Here is a 13,849-nt window from a genome sequence, read left to right on the forward strand (position 1 = left end):
TCTTTTATGTTTCACCCTCTTCGATGGTAACATTTGAGATTTAGCTTCGACTGTTATTAATTTCTTCATTCAACAACTCAAGCGCACAACACACATACGTACATACATATACACATACATACACACACATACACATTCATTTACTCATGTGTTAAACGTAGTTTTTTCTGCTTATTTGTGTGTTAAACATAGTTTTATTATTATTATTATTATTATTATTATTATTATTATTATTACCATTTATATTATTATTATCATCATTATTTTATTATTATTTGTTGATACATAAAAGTGACTTTTCGCAGCTAAGAAGATCTTTTGTTGTTGCGGAGACTTTGGTGATGAAGATGCGGAGAGTTGTCTCTTTTGATATCGCAAAGAAGTTATGATGACCAAAGTTGAAGGAGACTTACTGAAGACTTGATATTGATTTGTCTTTTGGTGTATCCGAGGAGATAGTATAATGATCAACTTTTGCTGACATTGAGTGTTTGGTTGTATGTGTCAGTTTAGATGTGGCAAGCATGGCCGCCTATCCTTATCTCACTTTTTGTATTGACCGGATCGAGACATGTATTTTTTGCTTCTATAAATAGATGGTGATGTTGATCGATAGAATGTGTGTTTGATCTTATCATCCTTGTAATTTTCACGATATCGAAATTCAAGTCTCCTTATCTCCATTATCTTATTATACTTTGTTGTTCATCATTTACTAACTTGTGTTTGCATGAAAACCATGTTACGATTCAACAAGTATATTTAAAATTGCTTACATTTATATTTTTATTTTGTTGTTATGTTTCTTTTTTAATTATGCAATCTTATTATTGTTGAGCTATCTAAATATCCATGAGATTAACTTAATATTCCACACCATAATCTCTTAAACATAAGTTATTCTCTCAACATTATTATTATTATTATTATTATTATTATCATCATCATCACCATCATCATCATCATCATCATCATCGTCGTCGTCGTCTTCGTCGTCGTCATTTTTCATTTTTCAAGTATTAAACGTAGTGTTTTTCGGATCGTTTTGTTTACATATTTATCATACATATTCACATATATACACATCTTAAATTTATTGTGTCACTCCTACTATGAAATCATGCTTCCGCCCCTCCTTGATACACATACATTATTGTGTTACATATACACACATAAAACATGAAGCAGAAAAAACTACATGTAATACACGAATAATGGAAAATGATGATGATGATAATAACAACAATAGCAATAATAAACAATAACAACAACAACAATGCTGATGATGATAGTAGTAGTAGTAGTAATAATAATAATAATAATAATAATAATAATAATAATAATAATGAATGTGTTTAACACATGAAAATGCAGAAAAAACTATGTTTAACACATGAATAAATGAATGTGTATGTGTGTATGTATGTATGTATGTATGTATGTATATGCTTAACACATGAATTAATTATAATTTATTAATATATTATATGAATAATATATTAAAAGAGAAATCATATTGTTTAATTAATATTAGTCAAGAATTAATAAGAATTAATTTTGTGGCTAAAAGAGATTAATTAAATAAAGGGGACTGATACTGTAATTATAAGATAATTTCATAAATTGGGCTAATGGTGTAACGCCCGTGTTTCTAGGGTAGGCATTAATATTGACGTTATAGTCTAGGTTAACCTTTGTAACTCATTTTGAAGAAATGAAAAAGAATTATGTGAATATTATGTGAATATTATGTGAAAATTATGTGTTTTATGCTTAATTATTAGGGTTTAGTTAATTAAGAATAAAAATGAGCGTCGAAACCAAATATTAGATAAAGCCGATATCTATTAAGAAATTTGTAGTGGTCGTGACAATGATTACGAATATATAAAGAATACCAAAATCCGAGTTATAATGAAGAAGTTATGACCTGTCGAAGTTTCGCGACAAAACCGGCACGGTGCTGAATGACGTAAAAAGTGAGTTTCTGATAAACTATTTTTTAGCCTTAGCGATCTAAACGAAAGTCGTAGTGTTCGTTAAACCGAGAGTATGTATAAAAAGAACATCCAAATCTGACTTCGTATGAGGAAGTTATGATTTTTCTAAGTTTCAACTTAGTAGTAGACAACTAAAAACTCGAATTTTAGATCGAGTGATTTTTAGCCGACACAACCTAAACGAGAATCGAAGGTCTCGTCAATAGTAGTACAACGGTAAAAAGACAGACGAAAACGGACGTCGGATGAAGAAGTTATGAATTTTTAACGAATTTCCTGTCCCGGTCTGTTAAAAATAATAATATAAAAACTAAAGTCAAAATTAGCCGACGAAGTCTAAACGAAAGTTGTAGAGCGTAATTTTACCTACGCATGCATATAAAGAACGTAAAAAACGGAGCTCGTATACGAAAGTTATGAATTTTAGAAGATTTTGGCACAAAATTCGAGAAATTTCGCATGAATAAGCTTCACCCGGAAAAGCCACGTCACCTCGCATGAACAGTAGCTGTGTGTCGCTTCTGGATTCGACCGAAGTCTCAGCCCTCGCACATCCGACGCGTGTGCACCCCCGTGTCCGAAGCAGCTTAGTCACCCGGTGACGAGTCTCGTCCGAAGCCTGACGCGTGGCCTCACATGCGAGACGTGTCCGAGCTTCGCTGCTGCCACCTGTCCGAGCCACGTGCCTTCACCTCCTACTGCCTCGTGCCCTCGCTGCTGACTCACTCCTCTCGGCCGACCTTCGGATCTCCCCTATAAATAGAAGGTTGCGAGCATTCTCGGGTAATTTTGAGAAATTGCCATTTTACACCCCTTTTTCAATATTTTCACTATTTCCACTTCCCCCAAAGCCCCGGTATTATACCAAATACCCGAAATACGCCCCAAAGTGCCCGAGAAGCTCGAGAAATTTATCTTTTCGGTTTCGAAGCCCGACCCTCGCAGAGCCCGGTTTCTCAATAAAACTTCCGGTTTTATTAGAAACGATCGTTTTAGGAAACAAAGTGCTGCCCGATTATCATTAAATCATGTGAGTGTGTAGTTACTTTCACCTTACACATAGATATGAAATATTTTATATAAAAGACGTGTTGTGTGAATATATATTGTTTTTTTTATTTGAGATGGATGTTGAAGGAATGATTTATACAGGTTTTTAAATAATTTAAACTGTATATGTATTTTTATCTACAAAAATGTTGGGTAAAACATGGGTAGATGAAATAGTGGGTGTGTGATGAAAGATGAGTTGGATAAATGAGATGATCAGTGATATAGATCATGAGTTGAGGGTGAGTGGTGAATTATGAGAGAATCACTTACCCAAACGTTGGCCCCCGTCATTCAGCAGAGTATGGATGACAACCATGGACTATTCTAGATGATCTGTGGAACACTAGCAGGCTCGCAACCTGTAAGTGTGTGAACTATATGTTCATCAGTTGTACTCTAAAAACCCATTGACATGTATGGCAGGGAGATTCTTGTGAATAATATTGTCGGTAAATAAGAGCTATGGACTTAGCACATGTTGTATAAACCTTGGCAACTATGGATTTAGTGCCTGTTGTATAAACCCTGGCGACGATGTGACTTCGTGCCTATTCCTTAGGATGAAACCTTAGGAATGAGTGGTAGTTGACTCTTATGGTAAATCCTTAAGAAATAAATAAGATAATGGGGTTGGGGTAATTTGGTTGATTGTTGATGTTTAAGCATAATAAATTTATTTATTGTGGGTTGAAAACCCTATATGCTCACCAGGCTTCCAAGCCTGACCCACTCAGCTTTTTATATTACAGGTAGTGGACCCCGAGCATAGTCGGATGATGATGATGAGTGATTTTTGGACTATAGGTCAGTAGTTGTAAATAACTGTTGTAAGGCTTATAATGTCTTGTTTATGCTTTTGATCTGTATCGGAACATGACATCCCGAGGTTTTGATATAAAAGGAAATTATATATTTCTTAAAGAAAGGTTTTGATAAACTTTTATCATGTTTTGTTTTGGGAACAAATTCCGCAACATCTTTTAAAATGATTACTCTGATTTTATTTTAAAAGCATAACTTAAATCGGTCTTTTCTGGCCGAGAAATCTAGCAGATAATCCAATAGCTCCCTCCCGGGATAAAGGCTGATATCACGAGTCACTTATAATATAGCAAGGAAACTCATTTCCCTGCCTAAAGTCCAACCCATAAGTTGACCAAAAGTATACTAAGTCAAAAAGTCAACCCCCACGGTTAATGGTCAAGTCAACATCCCAAAAGTCTAAATCAGCGAGTCGCCACGTTGTATCCATCCATTTGCCACGTCGTGGAAAGATAATGACAAAATAGACAGGTCCTTAACCAGTCACTATGCCGTAGCAACCTAAGGTCACACCGTAGGGACTGATCTAGACAGCTTAACATATTAATCCATTTTCCAACAATTCCAAGAGCTCCAAAGCTCATATATGGTCCTTCCCACGGTGTTGATGAATAAAGTTTCCAAATCTATCCATTAAGACATATCAATAAATCAAGATCCTAAACCCTAAATCCTTAAAGGCAACTAAAGGCATGCAAACACCCATTAAACACCTAATCACTAGAGTTATTCTTCCAAAGTTTCTAGAATGGTTTTCTACACTTAATGGAACATAGAAATCGTAGCTTTATAGACATGCATGTCCAATGCATGTCCCTTCCAATTTAGGTAAAAAAAATGCCAATTAGGAACTCAAATCTTGTGCATGAGACCAAAACTCCAAGGATCCTCATATCTGGAACGTATGTCAGTAAGATGACCATAAAGATCTGTAACGCCTTGTTTCGAATTGTTGCCAGGTTGGGGATGGTGATTAGGCTGGGTATTATCAGGCTTCGGATCCTCGAGGAGTTGGGTTTTAGACTCAGTTGGGGTTGGATAAGGTATTTTGGATGGTTCGGGTATTCGGTTTGTGTTTTGGAATCTAAGGGCATTTTGGTAATTTGTCAGCTCGGGTTTTTATGGAAAGCGGGTGTTTGTCCGAGATATCATATGGCGAGTATGAATTGATAATAGTGTAGAGCGTCTCGATACCTTTTTATGGATATATTGATGGTCGAAATCGGAGTAGTATCGAGAGAGTTATGGCATTCGGAAGAATTAGGGTGTGGGGAAAACCCTAGTATGCGGGGCGTACCAGGGAGGTACGCGGGACGTACTGATGCGAAGCCGGTTAAGCAAGGCGTAGTGTAGAGTACGTACAACGTAGGTTTGAAGTTTGGGTCGGGGTGCGAGACCTCGTATGCTGGGCGTACGAAGGGCAGATTGAAAACCCTAATTCTAGGGTTGTACCCTATATATGCATTATGTTAGCCTCTTTCTTCATTTCCTAAGTCAACCCCCACCCTATAAAACCCTAGAATTCGTCCTTAAGTCTTCATGGTGGCATCTTGAGCTTATGGTGTCCATTTTTGGTGTATTTGGTCCATTTCTAAGAAGATGGAGCTTGGTGCAAGGATGGGAATCAAGGAAGAGCTTATGGATCTTGCCTATGTGTCTCATTTCCAGCTTGTTGGAGGTATAAAGCTTTGAACTTGATCATTGATTTCTTAGATCTACCATTTATGAGTTTTGGTTTATTTTGGTCCCAATAATGAGATCTAGTGGTCTTGATTCCATTCCAGGAGCTTTGAGTTGCCCCTTTTAGTGTTATTTTGGTCCTTGAATCATAAAGTTGCCATCTTTGGGGTCTAAATCCATCCATGCATGAGTTAGGACCATTTCCATGATAATAGAGTGTTATATTTTGAGTTTGGGTCCATTTGGGGCATGCAAAGTCACCAAGTCAATGACTTTATGGGTCTAGACGTTGTTTGGGACTCATATATGTAGTTTGGACTTATAAGATAAGCATTAAGTGCTTAATGGCAAAAGTGGGATTAAGAGAGGAGTACGTTGGGCGTACAAGCCTGTACGCGCAGCGTACAAGCTATCCAGCGTGTACGTGCAGCGTACAGCTGAGTACGCCCTGCGTACTCAGTCAGAATGGGCTTTGCAATTGTGGGCCTCGGGTTGGGCCATTTCTTGGACTTAGTTGCTGTGGACCTTAATGGGCCATCTGGAAATAGGTTTTTGGACTAAGGAAATTATTGGGCTTTAGGATAAGGCCCATTGGAAAGGTATGGGCCTAATTTGGAAACTTAGGCCATAAGTGGGCCATAATTGGGCTTTGGATAATTATCGGTTAATGGGTCATTGGAATGCAAAGTGTATTGGACTAGAAAGAATGGTTGGACCTTAAGGTAAGGCCCATGTAAAGGGATTGGGCCCAATTTGGAAAATTGCGCCATTGGTTGATTTATTGGCATTTGGGCCTTTCAGATTATGAATCTGGGTCGTAGTTTTGGACAAGGCTAGGTTAGGGGTAAAATGGTATTTTTACCCGAGGTAGGGAGTTGTGGCTATGGATTGGAACCCAATTGTTAATTGGGTGTTGTTTTGCTATTGATAGTTCGTGGATCTGCCAGCCAGCAGCTAAGAGTGTTTCTGTATGATTCAGCAGTGCGAGGTGAGTATTCTCACTATATCCATGGGTCGAAGACACCAATGTCGGCCCAATACGTGTTATATGGTATGCTTGTTGTCTCTGTGATACTTGCATGGAAGACCCCGGGGAACCCGTGGCAATTGGATGTCAGACCATGGGGGAAAAGCCCATGACATTCCAGGCAAAGACCATGGTGGAGCCCATAACGTAATTGATAAAGACCATGGGGGAGCCCGTGGTAACTATATGTATGTGCATGATAATATGTGGTTGTATGTGGTATGATATTTTGGTGAACTCACTAAGCTTTGTGCTTACGGTTTTCAGTTTATGTTTCAGGTACTCCGATTTTCAAATGGAAGAGCTCGGGATGATTGTAGAGCACACACCGCATGGTTTTGCATTCTGTGAATTACTCTGGTTAAAAGATGTTTTGCTAAATATTGGTCACTCCGGTTTTATGGAAACAATATGTATTAACGATTTATTAATTTAAAAACAAGTTTTTTTATATCGTGATTTTTGGGTCGTTACGAGATCCATAAAGTTGTCAACTATATGGGATCCAACCTTCCAAACTCCCACACCATGAATATTAAGGGACAAAAGGGCTAGATTTAGAGACAAGTAACATAAAAATTGGATCTTGAGGACTTACAAAAGTCCAGAAAACATGCACATGGAGGATGGGGAGAGGTGCTTGCAGAAACAAAGCTCAAGGGCACATTCTTCTTCTTTAAAACACCACCAAACACCACAAAAACTTAAGAGTTAGCAATGGAAGCTAAGGTTTTCTTTTGGAGGCTGAGGCAGAGTGTTTGAGGCTGAGGGTGGGCAACCCTATCCATGACATCCCTTAAATAGGGGCACAAACCCCACAATTAGGGTTTGTCATTAAACGGAGGTCACGCCATGGCGAATAGATTGCCACGCCCTGACACTTACTTGGCCTCCACGAATCCACTGATCATGGCCATGTCGTGGGACTCAATCACCACTTCATGGCCACTAGAAATTCAAATTTTAAAATATTAATATTTTTTAAAAGAGATATACATGAAACTTGGTGTTACACCGCATATCGTATCCTCCCCTGCCTCCAATATTTCACACTATTCTTTTATTAACTTATCGTATTTGTGCATTTCTTCGTCAAACTCTTCTTCCTTTTTCAAGTCATCATCTGTCATCCCTTTTACGATGTCATTTATTTCTTCTTCAAATGTATTGACATAAAATACTTCGTCATCACTTTTCCTTGAATATTTTGTTGCTTGATCAACCCCAAATGTGATTTCTTCTGAACCCACTCTTAAAGTCACCTTCGAATCGTGAATGTCAACTAAAGCCTGCGCGGACGTTGCTAACGAATGGCCGACCAAGAATGATTGGAATGTCATAATCTTCCTCCATTTCAATTACCACAAAATCAATTGGAAATACAAATTTCCCTATTTTTACAAGTAGACTATTCACAATGTCCTTCGGATAAGTTGTCATCTTCTTTGTCATATGGATTACCATTCTTGTAGTTTTGTCTAATTATTATTTGAAAGTATATGTTTGTACTTAGTATCAAAATCTTTAACGACTTTTCCTTGTATAATATCGTATGACATTATGTACAACTAATCATGTTGAACTAAAAGGAATTAAACATGAATATAATATACAAAAGATCAAACATGGTTATGTATAGAAAAAAAATCAAGAATTATCAAGTTTATATCAAAAAAAAATAAAAAAATAACAAGGACATATACAAAACATGTAACCTCGAATTTTTTGAGTTGTTTCTTGATTCTTTTCTCGAGTTCTTCATGATTCTTTGTTTGCTTTATGAGGACGTGACAAGTTTCTTGAGTGGCTAAAGGGAAATTTTATTTTACGCCTTTTACTTTACCCTTTTAATCGTTTACTGTTCAAAAAATAAAACAATAAAAAAATAAGGGGGAAATATGTACAAACCTATTGGGTAATGTCTAAATTCATATTTTGATTGAATGGTAAGATCAGATGGGATCTCGACCTTACAATTCTAATCTTAATCCCACAATCCCAAATACGATCTTATGCCAAATTCGATCCTAATATAATCCCAAATGTGATCTTATGACAACCTTGATTATGAGTCGTTTTGTTTGATATATTCATTATAATGGTATTAAACTCTAACCCCTAACTTAATTTACTTTGAAGATTTTCAAAATTTCACTATTATCTTCCTCTTATATCACATCTTTTTGCCGAACACCTACTACGCTATATATATTATAGTTGAAAATGAAAATTATGTAAGAAGAAGATTAAAGTGAAATTTATAAACATCTTGGAAGTAAATCAAGTTAGAAGTTGAATTATAAGAACATTGGACAATTACAATGTATATATATGATACAAAACAACATAGTATGGTGAGTTTGGGTACCTAAGCTTATATACCCTTAAGGGTATATTCACTTTTCTCATATATATATATATATATATATATATATATATATATATATATATATATATATATTTGTTTTGTTTTTGTCATTCCTGTTCAATTTGTTGGAATTGATGAACAATTAGGAGAAATCAAATATTCTCATACTTTTTTTCTTCTACCATCTTACTACACATTTAAGATTATGATACTTGTTATATTTAATAAAATTAATAAATTTTTATTACATTTGTAATCATCTAAAAACACTAGGAAAATAGATAGGAAAAATAAAAAGGAAAATATTTAATTTATCAACAATTAGGTGTATTTATTAAACTAAAAAAACAACTTTTTAATTCAATGTCTTCAAAATACAACATAAACTAATCTAAAAAAAACTTAAGAAATAAGCATTTAATTTCGCTGATATTATTTCATTACAAAAGTTTAATAGAATAAATATGAATATAACATAAAGGATTGAGTGTGGAGTTGAATGATCATGAAATGATGTAACGTATAATAGAAAGAAAAGAGTGTGTGAAGTTGAATGATCATGAAATTTTTAATAGAATTGTGATGATAATTTAGGAATCTTTTAAAAGTTGAAGTGAATGCATAGATTCTCTTTCTTATTTAAATTTGATACAACTCTTCATGGATTTAACCATCATTGTGCAATGGCTAATGCACAACCCGACAATACAAACCTACGTAAAAAAATAGAAAAATAAGACATCTACACAATCTTCTTTGTCAGTGATGGGGTCACCCACACCTCCAAAATACAATTTTTGCCACGGAGTATTACGGTAGCAGGCGGTGGTCGATTACCAGCCCCACGGAAGCGCGGAGTTGATTGAGAAAGGAAGCGTTTAAGTGAAAGTGGGAAACAAAATCCTGACGACCCATTGACACCCCAACCGTTTCATCCCTTTAAAACCATGTTTTACCCTTTTGGCACATTTGGTAATCGGTGGGTTCTTCTTCTCTTTTCATTTCGAGGAGAACTTAGTAGACTGTAAGTACCCAAATTTCTACTGAGCATCAATTGTTTGATAAAATGCCTCAATGGTAAAAAGCTCCTATTTTTCGTCCTCTATATGAAGTTTAATAGAGTTATCAACATACTCACAAAAAAAAGTAGAAGTCTTATTGATAAAAACGTTGCAAAATTGTTCATTTCTCTATTTGATCTGTACTTATTTACAGCAGAACATAAACAGTAATCTGCATCGAGCTTTCTTCTTGAAACGATGAGAGAGTATCAGATTGAATAGATTTACTAATCAAAGTTATAGTAGTATCTGGTTTGTTTGGAAAGTATGGATCTTTATTTATCATATCAAGTGTTTATGCTTGTAATGTTATCATATGAGGATATTTGCTTCTAAAAATAAGTGAAATAAGGTCCATCTGTGTCATTAAGTTCATTATGCCATACCACTTTTCGCATAATGAAATTATTAGCCTTCCATTTAAGTTAACAAATTTCTAAGTTATATTTTTGACAAGAACAGGGACCATTTTTGCAATTTTGTCTAGAATAAATTTTATGTCCGTTTTCTTCACGCAAAAGCAACAGAGATTTTAATATAAATATTATATATTCATGGGCAGTCTTTTTCCGCTTGCATTCTTTTTTATCTGGTAGGCCCTTTGCTGTTGACTTGTTGTGGGGTTTTTTTTTCCCATGTATTCCTATCGATTCTATTCCACTTACATATTGAATTGTTAACTCTTCGTAATTCTTGCCTCACAAGTTTTGCACTATTCATCTTATACAGTCTCTCTCCACTAAATCATATCTTTTGATTATATATATTTCTACAATTTCCATACAGGCTTCTTATCTTGGTTTATTGGATCCGATGAATCAGCATAAGCTTTATAATATTGGGATCCTATGGGTTCTTTTGTTTCTATCATACAACATCAAGTCCTTTAGTTGGTTTTTCACTACTGGAAAGATTGATTCTATTGACAAACCTTCAGCGTTTCCAGTTGTTTCACATGATGTTGTTGCTGAATTCTCAATGGAATCCTTGAATAGCAAGAAAGGAATGAGTTTGGTTGAAAAAGCAAAGAGAAAGGTTGTTGCATCCAATTCTTGTTGGCAAAATGCATATCAAAATCTATTTGCAGGATGCTCAGAGATTCTAGCAGGTGAAGAACAACGGTCTAGACTGGCTTGGCATCTTACTGATTGCTTTCAGAAGGACACTGGGAGGTCTCATTTTCCTTATTGTGATGCAAAAGCTCCCATGAAAAATTGTCTTAAAAAATTAGACGAAGATGCTCATAGGATTTATCTTGAGTTCTATCTTGAGACCAATTCCATCTGTCATCAGTTACAGTTGAGTCTCTCATATGCTTCTTTAGATTATTATAAATAAATAAAAAAAAAAGTTATATGGAGACATTAGCAATTATTAGAATTGGATTTGTATTGTAGAACGGATGCTTTCAAGAGACAAACAGAAAGACTAGTGAATGAACTCAAAAGGTCTGCTGAATATGCAGAGGACAAATTAGAGAACATAGAAGAGCAGGCAGAACGTATGTTGCATAGTTCACAACATATTCATGAATCATTGGCTTCTATTGATGTTCAAACTCAACAAGTGGCTAAAACATCAAAAAACGTTGAACAACATGTTAGTGTTGTGTTAGAGCATTCCCAATCGATTTATGAGCAATCCCTCAAACTAGCAGATTCTCAAATGGAGCTGAGTAATGGACAAAATAAAATGAATGAAAGACTGGATGAAGGGATGATGATGTTGAATGAATCTGCCAATAAGATTGGGGGAGAATTGAAGAATTTAAGAGATGAAGCTGTTGAAATAGAAAAAGAGATTGGTAAAGTTGGAGATGTAATGTTTATGAAAATGGATACATTACAAAGCAAAGCTGATGATATTGAGAACATAACAGAAACTTCATTGGATAAGCAAAAACAACTTCTTGATAGCCAAACTGCTGCGCTTGAGGCTCTTCATACTGTCACAAGTTTTCAGTCCCAAGCCCTAGAAGAGAGCAGGTAAATTAGAAAATAAAAATCCCGAAAAAAAAAGATACATAATATATTTATTTGCATATATTATATATACTTATTGAGTTTTACAATTTTGTTGAAGGGGCACATTGCAACAGTTGATTGAGCTTGGTCATAGTCAACAACAGGAACTCATACAAAGGCAACAACAACTTAAACAAGTTCATGATCATCTAGTTGAGAATTCAAAAACTATATTGGCTGCCCAGGTTCGCGTTTTTTTAGTATTTTTTATATTTGATTATTTGTTTTATCATTCTAAATAATCTTTTCATTATTTGGATGTTTGTGTTAGGAAATTTTTGAGTCAAAGCAAGCGAGTATGTTTGTTGCAATTGACAAGCTTTTCACTCTGCACAATGCAATTTTGCATGAATCACGAGTCTTTAAAGCTTTCCTTGTGTATTCTTTATTAATCTTCACGCTCTATATGTTCACAAGTACAAAGCAAACCTACAATGTGAGGTCCAGGCTTTATATAGGTAAATTAGCTAAAAATTTCAATCAGTTCACTTTTAGGATGTTTCCATATCTTACAATAATCTTCAATATTTTTTTTTCTTTTTGTTTGTGTAGGATTATGTGTGACATTTGTGATTGAGTTTGTGGTGCTTCGTTATGGAAATGACATTGAACAACAGAGATGGATTATAAGCATTGTTAGGTCAATATTTGTGCTTCTTGCATCATGTCAACTTCTGTATGCCATATACACATATAGGTAAACATGAAGACTCTTCCATTAGAAGCTGTGTTTTTTTTTTTTTTGGAAATATCACTTACTGTTTTTGTAATTGAATTCAAGCAGAGATTACGAGACATTGAACCATCGTATGCTACAATCACTAATTGAGAAGGTTAATGGTATGCAAGGAAATAAACAGATGGTAGCTGATGATGATGATGATGATGTGGACTGGTCTTCATGGGTTGACACTGATTTACCCGAAGATGAATTGGACGACCTTGACTATATGGTTCCAGAAGGACTTGGAGAGGCTTCAATCACCACTGCAATTTCTAGACAATATAATCTCCGCCATCGTCATCTATAGCTTTAAGATCCATAAATATTGAGGCAACAAGTATTCTCATCGGCTCATTAAACTGTGCTTTGAGATGATACAGTTTCATATGCGTGTTCTATACAAACCATAAACATGATCCATAACAATGATAATATCTAGTTATCTATTATTAGGTTAATTACTTATCTTTGCAATGTGTCATATTTTTCAATAGAACACCATAAACATGATCCATAACAATGATAATATCTGATTATCTTTTATTGGGTTAATTACTTATCTGTGCAACGTGTCTTATTTTTCCCCGTTTATGCAACGATGTTTCTTAATAAAAAAAAATATGCAAGCACATTTCAAACTAGGGCCAAATAATGTCATATGGGAGTAGGTTCTTTTAAACACTTATGTCGAAAATGTAGATATCTCAAAACCCGTTTGGCTGTTTTCCAGTGGTCCATACTTAGGTTGCTTAGATATCTTCCCAACATCCCTATAATGAAAGATATGTCGGGACGTGTACACACTTGAGCATACATAAGACTCCTAACAACTGATGCATAAGGAATCTTCTACATCTCTTTAACTTCAAGGTCATTTTTAGGACATTGTTGAGACTGAATTTGTCTCCTTTCGAAGCAGGGATGTCTCCTGATTTGCAGTTTTGCATTCCAAATCTTTCAAGGATCTTTTAAATATAACACTTTTGTGATAATCCTATAATTCCACGAGATTTGTCTCGTTAAATTTGGATTCCTAATACAAATGAGGCTTCCTCAAGATCTTTCATCTCAAAATGATTTGAAAGAAATC

General features: G+C 35.1%; 1 protein-coding gene across 1 annotated transcript; it reads left to right on the top strand.

The window, feature by feature from the left end:
* The first annotated feature begins 9,642 nt into the window (after positions 1-9,642).
* On the top strand, positions 9,643-13,220 carry LOC145104008 (protein GAMETE EXPRESSED 1-like). Its single transcript, XM_079041291.1, has 7 exons — positions 9,643-9,974; positions 10,798-11,309; positions 11,409-11,996; positions 12,094-12,220; positions 12,307-12,493; positions 12,588-12,732; positions 12,820-13,220. Exons 2-7 carry the CDS (start codon positions 10,825-10,827, stop codon positions 13,064-13,066), a joined length of 1,779 nt encoding a protein of 592 aa, XP_078897417.1. The 5' UTR covers positions 9,643-9,974; positions 10,798-10,824; the 3' UTR covers positions 13,067-13,220.
* The last annotated feature ends 629 nt before the right edge of the window (positions 13,221-13,849 follow it).

The sequence above is a fragment of the Lactuca virosa genome, chromosome 4 (assembly GCF_052849685.1).
Source record: "Lactuca virosa cultivar CGN04683 chromosome 4, Lactuca_virosa_CGN04683_v6, whole genome shotgun sequence".
In the NCBI taxonomy this organism is placed as follows: domain Eukaryota; kingdom Viridiplantae; phylum Streptophyta; class Magnoliopsida; order Asterales; family Asteraceae; genus Lactuca; species Lactuca virosa.

What these genes read in the sequence shown, in the direction of transcription:
- LOC145104008 (XM_079041291.1), top strand. Translation starts at nt 10,825, where the DNA reads ATGAATCAGCATAAGCTTTATAATATTGGGATCCTATGGGTTCTTTTG. An exon ending in CAAGCCCTAGAAGAGAGCAG is followed by an intron (nt 11,997 to 12,093) that starts GTAAATTAGAAA and finishes ATTTTGTTGAAG; the next exon opens with GGGCACATTGCAACAGTTGA. An exon ending in GAGGTCCAGGCTTTATATAG is followed by an intron (nt 12,494 to 12,587) that starts GTAAATTAGCTA and finishes TTGTTTGTGTAG; the next exon opens with GATTATGTGTGACATTTGTG.